This window comes from Schistocerca gregaria, chromosome 6, assembly GCF_023897955.1.
Source record: "Schistocerca gregaria isolate iqSchGreg1 chromosome 6, iqSchGreg1.2, whole genome shotgun sequence".
Taxonomy (NCBI): Eukaryota; Metazoa; Arthropoda; class Insecta; order Orthoptera; family Acrididae; genus Schistocerca; species Schistocerca gregaria.
This window is the reverse complement of record NC_064925.1, coordinates 339,516,636-339,529,643: the sequence shown is the minus strand read 5'-3', so window position 1 is coordinate 339,529,643 and position 13,008 is coordinate 339,516,636. Positions and strand designations below refer to the sequence as shown.

Genomic DNA, 13,008 nt, shown 5'->3' with positions numbered 1-13,008 from the left:
TCCTGTATGGCTCTTTCCCTGCACTGCTCTTTTGCTGTATCTCTCTTTCCCCGCACCACCCTTATTTCCCCGCACCGCCCTTATTTCCCCCCCCCCCCCCCCCCCTCCGCACTGCCCTTATTTTGCTGTACTGCTCTTTTCCTGTTCTGATCTGTTTTTTCCTCTGCTGTGTCATTTGAGGCCATTCTTTCTTTCCTCCTTTCCTTCTTATCTTTTCTTCTCCTCCCTGTGTGTGCCTGACAGCCACCCATGCATTTGCCACATAGCAGGAGACTGGGTAACAGCGAATTCCCAGCCCCGGGTTGGCATGTAGGGCCTGCACATACCCCCTGGTACAGGCCAGGCCCAGGGACTGGTGATTGCCTGAGCTGCTACCTTCCTTCTTTCCTATTGGTCCCACCATCTGTCGTTCGGGAGGTGTGACCTAAGATGAGGACAATCACGTAAGGCAGGGAGCTCCCCTTTGGAGGGCCCCTGCTGGAAGCAGCACGCCATCGGAGATGCTGACAATCATGGTGGACTTCTTCCCAATGACTGACTTTCCGAGTCTTTCCCATAAACAAAACTGGAATGAGGCTCCTGCCTCAATGTCTCTTCCTGTTGCCCTTGATATCTAGTAGTCTCACATTTAGACGAAGAGCAGACTTTTGCTACTGTTAACCCCTTTGTTATACGGAAAGGCATGGATGGCATCGCCGGCCCTGTGAAGTCATGCTCTCATTTCCACAATGGTACTCTGCTTTCGGAAATTTATAGTCTCTCCAGGCCCAGAAACTACTCAAGGCCCAAATTCTCCTCGAATATCTTGTGAAAGTGGAGGCTCACAGCACACTTAAATTGTCCCGCGGTGTTATCTACACCTGGCTGTTGGATGGTGTGATGGAGGACGAAATAACTAGGTATCTATCGGATAGAGTTATGAAAAAGGAAGTTGCCGATTTGGTGCCCACTCGCACATTGTTCCTCTGTTAACGCTTACTACCAAGATGAAGGCAGGCTATGAAGTCCACCTCCTTCCCCCCGCTGCATTAATTGTCATGGAGATCATGCTGCTTCTTCTCGTTATTGTCCCATCTATCAAGACAAACAGGCTGTTCAGGAGATAAGGGTGAAGGAGAAGGTACCTTTTCCTGTTTTCCGGAAACTGTTGGCAAACCATAAACAGACTGTCCCTTCGTCTGGAAGCTACAGCACCATATTAGTCTCTCCCCGTTCCACGAAAAACATGGCTAAGCAAACTTGTGACATACAGTTCAGTTCGATGGTGGCAAAGTTGCCTCGCCTTCAAGTTGACACTCCGTCTCCTGCTTCCCGGGCTGTAGATTCCGCTACCTGTTCTTCGCCCTCACTAGCGAAGACGTTTGCAGTGCAGCCAGCGAACCATCAATTCAAAAAGGAATATTCCCGGGAAGATATCTTGCATACCATACCTTGAGTTCACAGCCGTCTGGCTCTTCTGCCAATCGCCAAAAGCCAAAACAATCATCCAAAGGCAAACAGTCTTCCCCCTCTCTGACTTGTCGGACCTCTTCGACTCATTCGTCCCTTTCAACTGACAGACACCGGGGAAGCTCCATTGATCTCGCTGAGTTGATGGACCAAGATCCTCCACCTGTGGATTCCAGTGGCTCAGTGGCTCCCCCTAAGCAGCCGTCGAGGTGAGTGTTTCTTCTTCATTCTCTGGTGTTCCTAAATTTTATGGCCCTTTTACAATGGAATATCTGTTGCCTTCGATCTAACAGGGCAAACCTCCAGCTGCTCCTGCGATCTCAATGTCCGCTTGTAGTCTGTCTCCAAGAAACCAAGCTGCTTCCTCAAGACCATTTTGCTCTTTCCCATTTCATTTCGCTATGGATGGACCTTCCCCTTACGGCAGGTATTCCTGCTCATGGTTGCGTCATGCTGCTTCTACGAGATGATGTTTGTCGTCATCCTGTCGCCTTGCACGCCCACCTGCAAACAGTTGCTGCCTGTGTTTTCCTTAATTTACCTTTTCCCTATGCACCATTTATATCCCTTCATCTTCTGCTGTCACCAGGGCGGACCTGATGCAGCTTGTTGCTCAGCTTCCTCCACCCTTTCTGCTCCTCGGTAACACCAATGCCCATCATCCTCTTTGAGGCTCGCCTGTCGCCTGTCCGAGAGGTTCTCTGTTGGCGGATCTTCTTAATCATCTTAATCTCGTGTGCCTTTACACTGGTGAAGCCACGTTTCTCTCCGATTTCATGTACAGTTATTCCCACTTTGGCCTCTCGATCTGCTCTGCCCAGCTCGCTCGATGTCTCGAGTGGTGTGCTCTTTCCGATACTTACTCAAGTGACCACTTCCCTTGTGTGACTCGCCACAGTGGTCCACTCATTGGAAATTCTATCTTGCTGACTGGAGGCTATATTCCTCCTTGGCAGTCTTTGACGACCGGCTGTTTCCCAGCTGTGATGATCAGGTCAAGCACCTCGTGGATGTTATTCTCGTGGCAGCCGAATCCTCTATCCCTTGTACCACTACTTCTCCCCCTCAGGTCCCAGTCCCTTGGTGGACTGTGGACTGTGGCCATGCGCTTCGTGTCTTTCACCGTCATCCTACGTTAACGAACTGCATCCGCTACAAGCAACTATGTGCACAGTGCCGTCGTACTATTAAGGAAAGCAAGAAAGCATGCTGGGTTTCCTTCACCAGCTTGTTCAACAGATTTACCCCGTCCTCTCTTGTTTGGGGTGGCCTGTGCCAGCTTTCTGGGACTACCACCCATTCCCCGATTTCTGGTCCGACTGTGGTGGGAAACATCGTAATTGACCCTGTCGATGTTTCCAATGCTTCGGGTTGGTACTCTGCAGAAGTTTCAAGCTCCACCCACTACCGTCCTGCCTTCCTCCCTTGGAAACGGGCGAAGGCAGCTCGTGCCATCTCTTTTCTCTCTTTGAATTGAGAATGCTACAATACTCTTTTTACTATGAGGGAGCTCAGGCGTGCTCTCTCCTCATCCAGGTCTTCTGCTCCTGGGCCCAATGCATTCCACGTCCTCATGCTGCAGAATCTTCCTCCTGTGGGAAAATGCTTTCTCCTCGATGCCTACAACTGTATTTGGACTGACGGCGTATTTCCCACGCTTTGGCATGAAGCTACTATTGTTCCACTACCTAAGCCTGGTAAAGGCAAATCTCTTCCTTCCATCTATTGTCCAATTTCTCGTAGCAGCAGCATTTGTAAGGTGATGGAACGCATGGTCAATGGTCAATTAGTGTCGTGGTTGGATTCGCACCATCTTCTCACTAATGTTTAGTGTGTGTTCCGAAAGCGCCACTCCGCGGTTAATCATCTCGTCACCCTGTCTATGTTCATCATGAATAATTTTCTGCAGAAGCGACAAACAGTGGCCTTTTCTTTGATTTGGGGATAGCCTATGATACTTGTTGTCCACACACACACACACACACACACACACACACACACACACACACAAATTGAATGTTCTGTTTTCTCTCTGTAGTTGGTTACTGTGCCACTTGTCACCTTAACTGATGAAATGTGTTTGTCTATCTACACTAAGTTTCTAGTTTGTCTTCTTAATATACTAAAGGAGGACATTTTCCAAAATCTTTAAATATTGAGTGTCGTATTTTGTTCCTATCCATGAATCCACAATGGGTATTGGTTGGTATGTTACTTATTGAGACATCAAAAAAGTGTCAGTTTTGCAATGTAGGTAAGTATAGGGTGTAAAAATGTAGAGGAAAACCAAAGCTTGTCTGCAATAAGCAGGATCCGGTTGATATAGTTTTGCACTAGAGCTTGATGCAAGTGTCAAGAAATATGTTAGATTTAGAGTTGCCTTTGTGTTCATTATAAACTTTACGTGAGCCAATATTTATTTAAGCTTTCTGTAAAATATTTTGTAGTGTTGATGCAGCCCACTGTTTTATAAGTGTTTTTGAACTATATGTAATATCACTCACTGTGCATTGAGAATTCAAGTGATTTGCTGGGTCCATGAGTTTCGACCTCACATTTTTTTAAAAATTATATTTATTTGTTTACTTATTTTTTAAAGGAAAGAAAATGAAAGGACATAATATCTTAGTTCATTTCTAGCATGCTAAAAATATAGTATGTCTTCTAATATACAAAACTCTGTTCGCAGGTATGATGCTGGATAAAGTAAATGGTCTTATAGACGAGACCTCAGCTTTGGGTCCAGGGAAATGTCATTGCTGTGGTGAAGACCTTGACACTGCACACTCGGTATGTAAACTCTTTACTCAACTATTGAAATAGCTTATAACTTATGTGTAGAGACAGAAAAATCCCAGAACACTCAATGTTAGTGGATCGAATTCTTACTATCTGCCCAAAGACTACATTGCCAATGCATTTATTATGGTGTGCATCGCAACAGGACATGACTTCATCATTTACCTGTTGTTGAGGTCAAGAAAATAACCACCTTCACTTTAATTTCAGTGCCAGCTGGTGTAACACATTCATTTTGTAAAAATCAAAGCTCCAGGTTATAATTCCATTCAGCAGTGTCCAGGAGTTATATGAGAATTGGAAAATAGTTCTGAAAATGTGAAGGATATGTCCTGTGTGGTTATTTTTGAATATATTCATTAATTGAACTGCTTTATGTATTTGAATCTATATAGTGCTTAATGTTAAATATATTTTATTTTTATTACATTTAGTGCAATATATTTTGCAGGGGGGTGACTTTGAATGTGTTGACTGTTCTAAAAGCTTCAAGTTGAAGTCTAGTCTGGAGAGGCACAGAAGAGTGATTCATATGGAAGGAGAAACATACGCATGTGTAGAGTGTAATGCAAGATGTCCAGACAAAGGAACTCTTGCACGGCACATGTATACTCATACTGGTAAGCAATGTCTCATTTCTGTTACTGTCTGTGCTTGTGCAGTTTTCTCACATTGCTGTGCAGTGAAAAAACTTTTGTGAGATCAGTTGAGGAACGCTTTTTGGATATTTTCAAAATATATTCACTGTTCTTGTACATTGATTTTGTGTGCAAAAATGTAAGACTCCTTTTTGTGACTTATTCCTTGAAGATTGAGAATAGAAAATGTATCTTGGCACAAACATAAATTCATGTCAACTCTGACAGATCAGGACAAGAGGGTAGCCAGGAATGAAAAAATAAAGAAACAAGCATTTAACAAACTGTTGTGTCAAGATTAGAGATTGAAAACAAACTTAACTACGACTAGGTTGGGGAAGGAAAATGGTCCTATATTTTTGAGGGAAACCTTATGGAATTTGCGTTAACTAATTTAGGGAATCAGCAGAAACCTAAATGCTTGTACAAGGAATTTTTGTGAAGCCTTTTGAGCTGTTATTTAACTTTGGTAATTAAGGAGTGTATTTTCATTACAAACTTCCCTAAACACAAATTCTTCATTAGCTATTTCTTTGGAATCTTATTACAAAATAAATAAATTTTACAAAATTACAGAAATACATAAAAGTCCATACTAATTTTCTTTTCCATCAGATTATGGTGAGATTTATATCCTACCTGTCACTCTCTTGCAGTAGTAATATTCAATACCATTTTTAGTTCAATAAAAAAATAAATACTATGGAGTTATAATGTAATGTGTGATATTTTATCATGGTGTGTACGACCTGGGACAACTTGAAGATCTGGGAAAAACCTGGGAATTTTTCATTGTTATAGTTTTCAGTTAAATTTTTGTAATTTTTTCTGGTATGAACCAATACTCTAACAAAGGATATTACTGTATCCTGCTGCTGCAGAATAATACTGCAGCAGTAAAACAAGAACATGAGCAAAAATTGAAAATAAAACTTCAGTTGCAAAGGAAATGGGCCACACACAACAACAAAACACATCACTCATACAAGCATCTGCCAACAGCAAAATGTGTCAAAGGCTTTAGGAAGACTATGCAATTCTTCATAACAACAAATTGCCCCGATGAGCGTGACGTCACAACTGTTTAAATTAGATTCCTTCTAGCAGTTGTGAGCAGGCTCATGCGCATGCACAGTTGAGTCACCTATGAATAGTACCTTCTCCGACTACTGGCTGCAGAAGTGTGGCTGTTAGGTGTATAAGCAGCAGCAGTAAGCAGCTAGATGCTACGTGGAAAAATTTTGCTGCCACCCACAAGCTGCCAGGTTCACACCTCCACAGCAGGCCTGGATCTGTGGGGGTGGGAGCAAACCTTGGCGTCTGCCTCAGGCGGCAATTTCAGGGAGGGCACTAGATTCATATTCTTGAGGGGGAAAAAAACCTTGTTTCACAAAGCGCCTAGCATCCAGCACACGTTGGTCTATCGATTGGTCATATGATTTTGAAACATATCCCTGTTGATATATATATTTTTTAATATTTTGGAACACATTCTAAATTGATTTCTGAATGAATCATAATTTGATTTTTTAATGCATGCACAGTGTACATGGTGTCTCTCAGAGGAAGCCCAGTCATCGCAGACAAAAGGGGACGGGGCTATAATGAGCTGAGGTGAATAAAGCCGAAGGGGTGAATGCCAATCGCTGTCTGGGTTTGTGAATGATCAGCTCTTTTATAATTACTAACGAAAGCCATAGATTCAGACTACCAGAGAGGAAATAAACGACAAACAGGAATAACGGATAAGAAAGGTTATGTTTTATCTTCTCGGTGTATCCAAGAAAATTAAATTTTGTCAGAAAAGTTTTGACCTTGATTTCTACACTAGTAAGGGCCAGTTGTAAAGACCTAGCCAGCAGCTGTGTAAGTTTTGTTCTGGGAGTAGTGCGGAAAACGCATTGTATGAACATGTAATAATGCCTAACTGGAGAATAAACATGGGATAACTAAACCGGTGATTGTTGCAGTGTCCGCCCCGATAGCTGAGTAGTCAGAATGATGGATTGCCATCCTACGGGCCCGGGTTCGATTCCCGACTGGGTCAGGGATTTTTTCCGATCAGGGACTGAGTATTGTGTTGTCTTCATCATTATTTCATCCCTATCCGGCGCACAGGTCGCCCAGTGTGGCGTTGAGTGTAACAAGACCTGCACCAAGGCGGCCAGACTTGCCCCTTAAGGGGCCCTCTGGCCAATGACACCAAATGCTCATTTCCATTCATTTCTGTTGTTGCAGTGTTAGTAAAGTTAACCAGAGAATGAGTCTTGCACTGTCAGGAATGGTTTCAAAATTAGTGATGACAAGATTGTTTGTTAGATCAAGCAAGGCGAAGAAACGGGGACATCACTCAAATTATGGAAGAATAAGACTATTCCAAATTTATATAAAAATTTCGTACTACTACATTTCACTTTCGTGCTTGAGAAGCTGGAATGTACGAATGAAATGTGAAACTATTTCCTAACATAAAGCTTTTTGCTTTTAGTAGGCCCAATAGGCATTTGATATTGTTATTGTGTGAATTATATTCTGTTGTGCTATAAAAATGACCATTTGTGCCAAAACAGTCATGTTTATTTGGTGTGTGTTACAATTGCTGCAATATTAGACAGGCCTATTTTGTTTCATCTAGCAGACAGTGACAAAATAGTCGTAATCAGATTGAGAAATCACACCATTATTGGGTACTATTTGTATTAACAGCTTTCTCCGTGTTAGACAGCATTTTGAGTTTTCATATAGCAAAACATTTGATGAACTTCGGTGAGGTAATACATCCTTTCACAGAAAGGCAAGCATGCCATGTAAAGCTGTTGCAAGATTAGAGATAAAACATGCTAGGACCTGAGGATTGAAGAAATGTGTACAGTCTTGCTTGTCTCTTGTCTTTATATATCCTGTATTTAATTTTGTCACACAAAACAGCAAGTTATTAGCTAATAGGCAATAAAGAGTGCTAATTTTCGGAAGAGTTCCTGTTCTCCCAGTTACAAATAATCCCACCCAGTATTAATTGCAAGTTTTTAAAGAGGGGCAGGATGTCAGACTGGCTGACTGGGAGCAGGAGAGGCACCGCAGGACATTTTAATTCCCACTGCCATGAATATAGTTTGATGGCATCCATTACAAAATACATGTGTTTGAATTCCACGGAGCAAAATAGAGCGACGTACAATAGAAGAATGTTGTGTGAAGAGGGGTGGCACTGCACTTTGGCGCACTTTAAGGCTGAATAACATGTCTTACATTTTCTTGAACATATATGTTTTATGTATCAGGCTGTTCAGAAAATGTGCACTACAAAATGAACATTTGTTTGAAAAGTCTATTTTTTAAATTTTTAGCGTCCTATCTCAAACGTTTGGGGGGCAGGGGGTGTTAGGAAATACTTCAAATCCAGTGCAGGTGCACAGAGCAGTCTGAGATGTACTAGGGAGGTGGATAGGGTCCACGTGACCCATGTTTACGTTTAGTGATTTTGCTGTTTCCTGTTTGTTTCCTTCTCTCATGTTAATGTCAAATGAAAACAAAACTGGTTTATGTGGCCAGGAGCCATCAAGTAAATCAAAATACATTCACACAATTACTGAGGGCTATAATGTTATTGGTTTGAGATATTAATTTATTTTATCCTTTATGACAGTCAAACATTAATCGCTTGGCAAAACAATGAAGTTATTTTTGTCAGTTTGCTAAAGAAATTGTGCTTTTATTGATATTTTCTGCTGAGGCAGTGAATTTATTCAAAACAAAGTGTTAAATTCCACTCTGTTGTCTAGTTTCAACTGTTCGTTGCATTTCAAATGCACGTTTTCGTCTTTTAGCATACATGGCATTAGTCCGTAATAAAGAACCAAACTGGAGATAATACGGTACTGGTAAAATTTACATCCTGGAAGCCACACTGAAAAGCTTAACATAAATCAGCTCAAGCCCTACTTCATTGGGAATCTGGACATGCGAATGTGTACTATAGGCCGAATTACACATTTTACTATCGTTTACGAAATTCCAATGCTCTTGGAGATCGTCTGATGTCTTGTTTCTTTTATGACATAATGTAAGATCTTTTAATGTTTTACAAAAATCATCATACGGGCTTCCTATGTCATCATAGCTGCACAGCTCTCTGGCAACTGCTGAAATGAACCTGTTTCTAACAGGTCATGGGAAAATATTGCAAATCGTAGTTTGAAAAGCATTAAGCCTAGTTTACACGGCAACATTGGGTTGCGCCACTCGTTGTGTGGAATGAGTTGCATGCAGTTGCTTTCATATATGACTGTAGACATGACGAAATCAACATACACTTCAGTTTCATCGTTTTGTGTGTACCTGAGTCTTGTCTGAAATGAAAGCTCTGGCAGCTGCACGTCACACAAGTTAAGACAGAGTTGGAGCTTGCTGTGTGAAATTGCTGCATAATAAGAAAATAAGAAACGTGTTAGGATTCGTGACTGGAAGAAGAGAAGATGTCAGATCAGTTGCTCAGTAGCCTTGTTGAAATAATTTATAGTGGAAGACCCAGGAAGTTCTCTTAATTATCTTAGAATGTCACCAGAAGTGTTCACGTTTTTTGTAAATAGTGTTAATTATGTGATAAGGAAAAGATACTGTAATGCATGAAGCACTGTCACTAGATCTGAAATTACACATCACATTTCGTGCATTAAAATCAAGAACACTCGGCATGCTAGAAGATGCAGTTTTAGTTGGTGATATTATTAACATTAACAGTGATAATTATAAACGTTAACAGCAATAATTATTCAAAGCAAGTCGAATTAAGAAGAGAATGGTTTACAAACTACTGTCTTAGAGATAGATCTGTACAGTGCAAATATTTCAAAATTCAAACATATGTGAATGGGGAGCACTGCTGCAACGTTTTAAATAGATGAATATTGAATAAAAAATGCAGTTTCTTGATTTGTGTACCCTTCCCTCCTGTCAGCAATATATCTTAAAAAAAGAGTTGGCCAACTAGAATGATGGGATTTTAGTCTTGTAGATGAGAGCATTTCCACAGCCAGAATTGTACTTGTCAGATATTGTGAAAACCTCTATGTTCTCATCGCACATGACGGTCTCAGGAGCAGCAATATGTTGCTTGTTTTTGTAATCAGCATCACTGAAATCCCACAAACACCAATGCAAACCATAGATATCCAAAAAGCGAACATTACTCTCTGTTCCCCACTTCATATTGCAGTTTGTGCACACGCTATGAACTCACATAAACTGAAAACTCCTGCAACTAGTGTCGGCAAAGTTGGAATATGCCGAAAGCATTTAGTTTCACCATTGAGTTGGGCAAATGTGGGGCGCGTGTGTGCAGTGGATGGTAGCGCAGTTGCCTGCAACCTAGTGTCGTCGTGTAAACTAGGCTTGACTTTCAAAGTGAGTTTCCTTTTACACAAGATGAACTGTGTGCGAGAATGTACGATGAATTTCGTAAATCATGGAGCATTTGACTCTCGTTTAAAAATCAACTTTTTGAGGTGAGCCATTTAGAAGAATTGAGAGTCCACATCAGAAATTTATGTCATTATTAAACATGTTACTGGCACATTTGTGTGATGTATCTTAAAGTATAACACGCACAAAAAAAGATCAACATTCTATGTGAAAGCTTAGCTTCTCTTGCATACTTTTATTCTCGTATACACAATGCACGTAGCATACAGGGCGACTACAGAGAACTAATCTGACAGTTGTTCTTGCTGCGGTAGGGTAGCGATATTATTGGGGGGTAAGCCAGTGGTTTTTACGTTCTCACAAATCTTAGAGATCAATGTTATATGTGAAAGCTACACTATGTATATTAATTTAAACCATTAATTTTTCCTGTTTGTGTGTTCGCGCTACTTAATTGTGATGTTGCTACTGGCTGACTATGTCATGTGTTCCCTATATACTGAATATCCGCTGTCATCAGCTGGCGAGATCATGTGACATGGGCTGTGACTGGCTTACAAAAGTGCATCACATCTTGATTTCAGTGCTTCGGAAAGTAACTTTCGCTGTTTGGTGGATTCACATTTATACTTTTGTAATACGAAAATATGCGGCGTACATGTTGCTGCACATCAAAGATCTTCCCAAAACGTGACCCCTCCCCCCCCCCCCCCCCCTTTTGGGTGCCATATGATGCAGTCCATCTCACTGCCTGTGTTCCAAATCTGGAAACTGCTTCTTACTTGCCGCTATAGTATTCTGCATTGCTGCTTGAGAAAGCAAGTTATTTCTGTTAATTGCAGCATCCAAATACAGTCTTAAAACTAACAAATAAATTTTGTCCAAAATGAGAGGTACATCGCAAACAGTAACCAAAATAGTAATTGTATTTATCCTAATGGATCTATGCTCTAAATACATGTTAAACAAGAATTCAAGGAAAACTTGACAGGGAACTATGTTAAGTACTGACAGGCCTGGAGGAGCCTTGAGCATTCTTGTAAAGTGTGGTCTTACCTCCAAGGATCTGCACAGTCTTGTTACACTTCCTTATTGCATATCTGCCAACTCTCCTGAGTTAGGAGGAGACTCTCAATTCTACACTTTTTCTCCTGCCTTCCAATTATTCCATTAGATCTCCAAAATTTTAGGTAATTGTTCTCAAACCTAACACATTTGTTGTGAAAATCTACCATTTCAGCTTTTTTGGCTAGTGGTCAGAGTTCAGAAGTCCTTCACTCATTAATTGTATTATCACAATATACGTTACAAAATTTATAAAGATAAGTAAGTCATGTGCGACCTCTACATCAATTCTTATTTTTCCTCTTTCTCATGCACTTTGTACTCATATTGCTCAGTGCTGTGCTTTGTTTGGATCTGTGTACGTATGTTGTCACTGTGCTGAAGTGAAGTTGCTTATTATTCAGCATTATTATTATCAATATAAATCTTTAAAGTGGGGAGGTATGAGTGTTATTTTGTTTTCCCAGATCACTGAAAGACTTTATTTTTGTGTACGTAGTTATTTCACCTGTCTTATCCACTAAAAGGCGTTGTTTTTGGGTACATAGTTATTTCACTTGCCATGTTTTCTTTGAAAGACTTTATTTTTGTTTAAGCAGTTATTTCATGTGTCTTATTTGTCATATTCACTGTATTTTGATTTGGCATTTTGTTTTTCATTATGTCAAAAAATATGACTCTTGTTTCCTTGAAGCATGATTTGGAACACTTTGTGTGCATTATCGAATCTTAGGAAAGGTCCATGTTTTGAGTTGGTACTTTTTGCCGATGTAACATTTGTGTATCACATGGTGGCAAAAGCAATATTTGCTGAGCATGTAAGACACATGATCAAGAAAATGTTTGAACTTCAGCATATTGTGCACATGAGTGCATTGTGCCACTAGGTGCACCACTTCATTCTTGGCTACAGTATGGTGGCGACCATTCATTCTGGAGGACAGCTGGTTGATTGTCATGTTGACATAAAAGGCTGTTGGGCAGTGATTGCAGCAGATTTGGTATACAACACGACTGCTTTCACAGGTGGCACTGCCTCTGATGGGATAGGATAAGCCTGTGTCATGACTGAAGTAGGAAGTGCTGCGTTGGTGAATTGGACAGGTCTTCACCTGTCTCTTCCACAAGGACTTGCCCCTGTGGCATTTGGTTGGGAGTGGAAATGGTATATGGATGGACCAGGATGTAGAGTAGGTTGCCTGGGCAACAGTATACTACTTTAAGAGCAATGGGAAGGGTCTTGGGTAGGATGTCCCTCATTTCCATGTTGTCTTCCGGGAGCTAGTAACTTCTCATATTCTTTTGTGTGTGCCTGTCAATGAGTCAACACTTCTACTGTTCGGTGACTGGTCTCCTGTGTGTGCACGTACACCTGTCCTTTTTTTCCCCCAAGGTAAGTCTTTCCACTCCCGGGACTGGAATGACTCCTGACCCTCTCCCTTAAAACCCACATCCTTTCGTCTTTCCCTCTCCTTCCCTCTTTCCTGAAGAAGCAACCGTTGGTTGCAAAAGCTAGAAATTCTGTGTGTGTGTTTGTGTGTTTTATTTATTGTGCCTGTCTACCAGCACTTTCCCACTTGGTAAGTCTTGGAATCTTTGTTTTTAATATATTTTTCCCATGTGGAAGTTTCTTTCT

At 41.1% G+C, this 13,008-nt stretch overlaps 1 protein-coding gene across 10 annotated transcripts in view; it reads left to right on the top strand.

Annotated features, from left to right (window-relative positions):
* The window catches only part of LOC126278599 (gastrula zinc finger protein XlCGF57.1-like), a 486,383-nt gene that overhangs the window by 422,895 nt on the left and 50,480 nt on the right, over nucleotides 1–13,008 (top strand). For all 10 annotated transcript variants that reach the window (XM_049978828.1, XM_049978824.1, XM_049978826.1 and 7 more), the window contains 2 exons: nucleotides 4,139–4,239; nucleotides 4,700–4,868. In XM_049978828.1, the coding sequence (XP_049834785.1) occupies nucleotides 4,139–4,239; nucleotides 4,700–4,868 (270 nt within the window). The remainder of the gene's footprint in view (nucleotides 1–4,138; nucleotides 4,240–4,699; nucleotides 4,869–13,008) is intronic.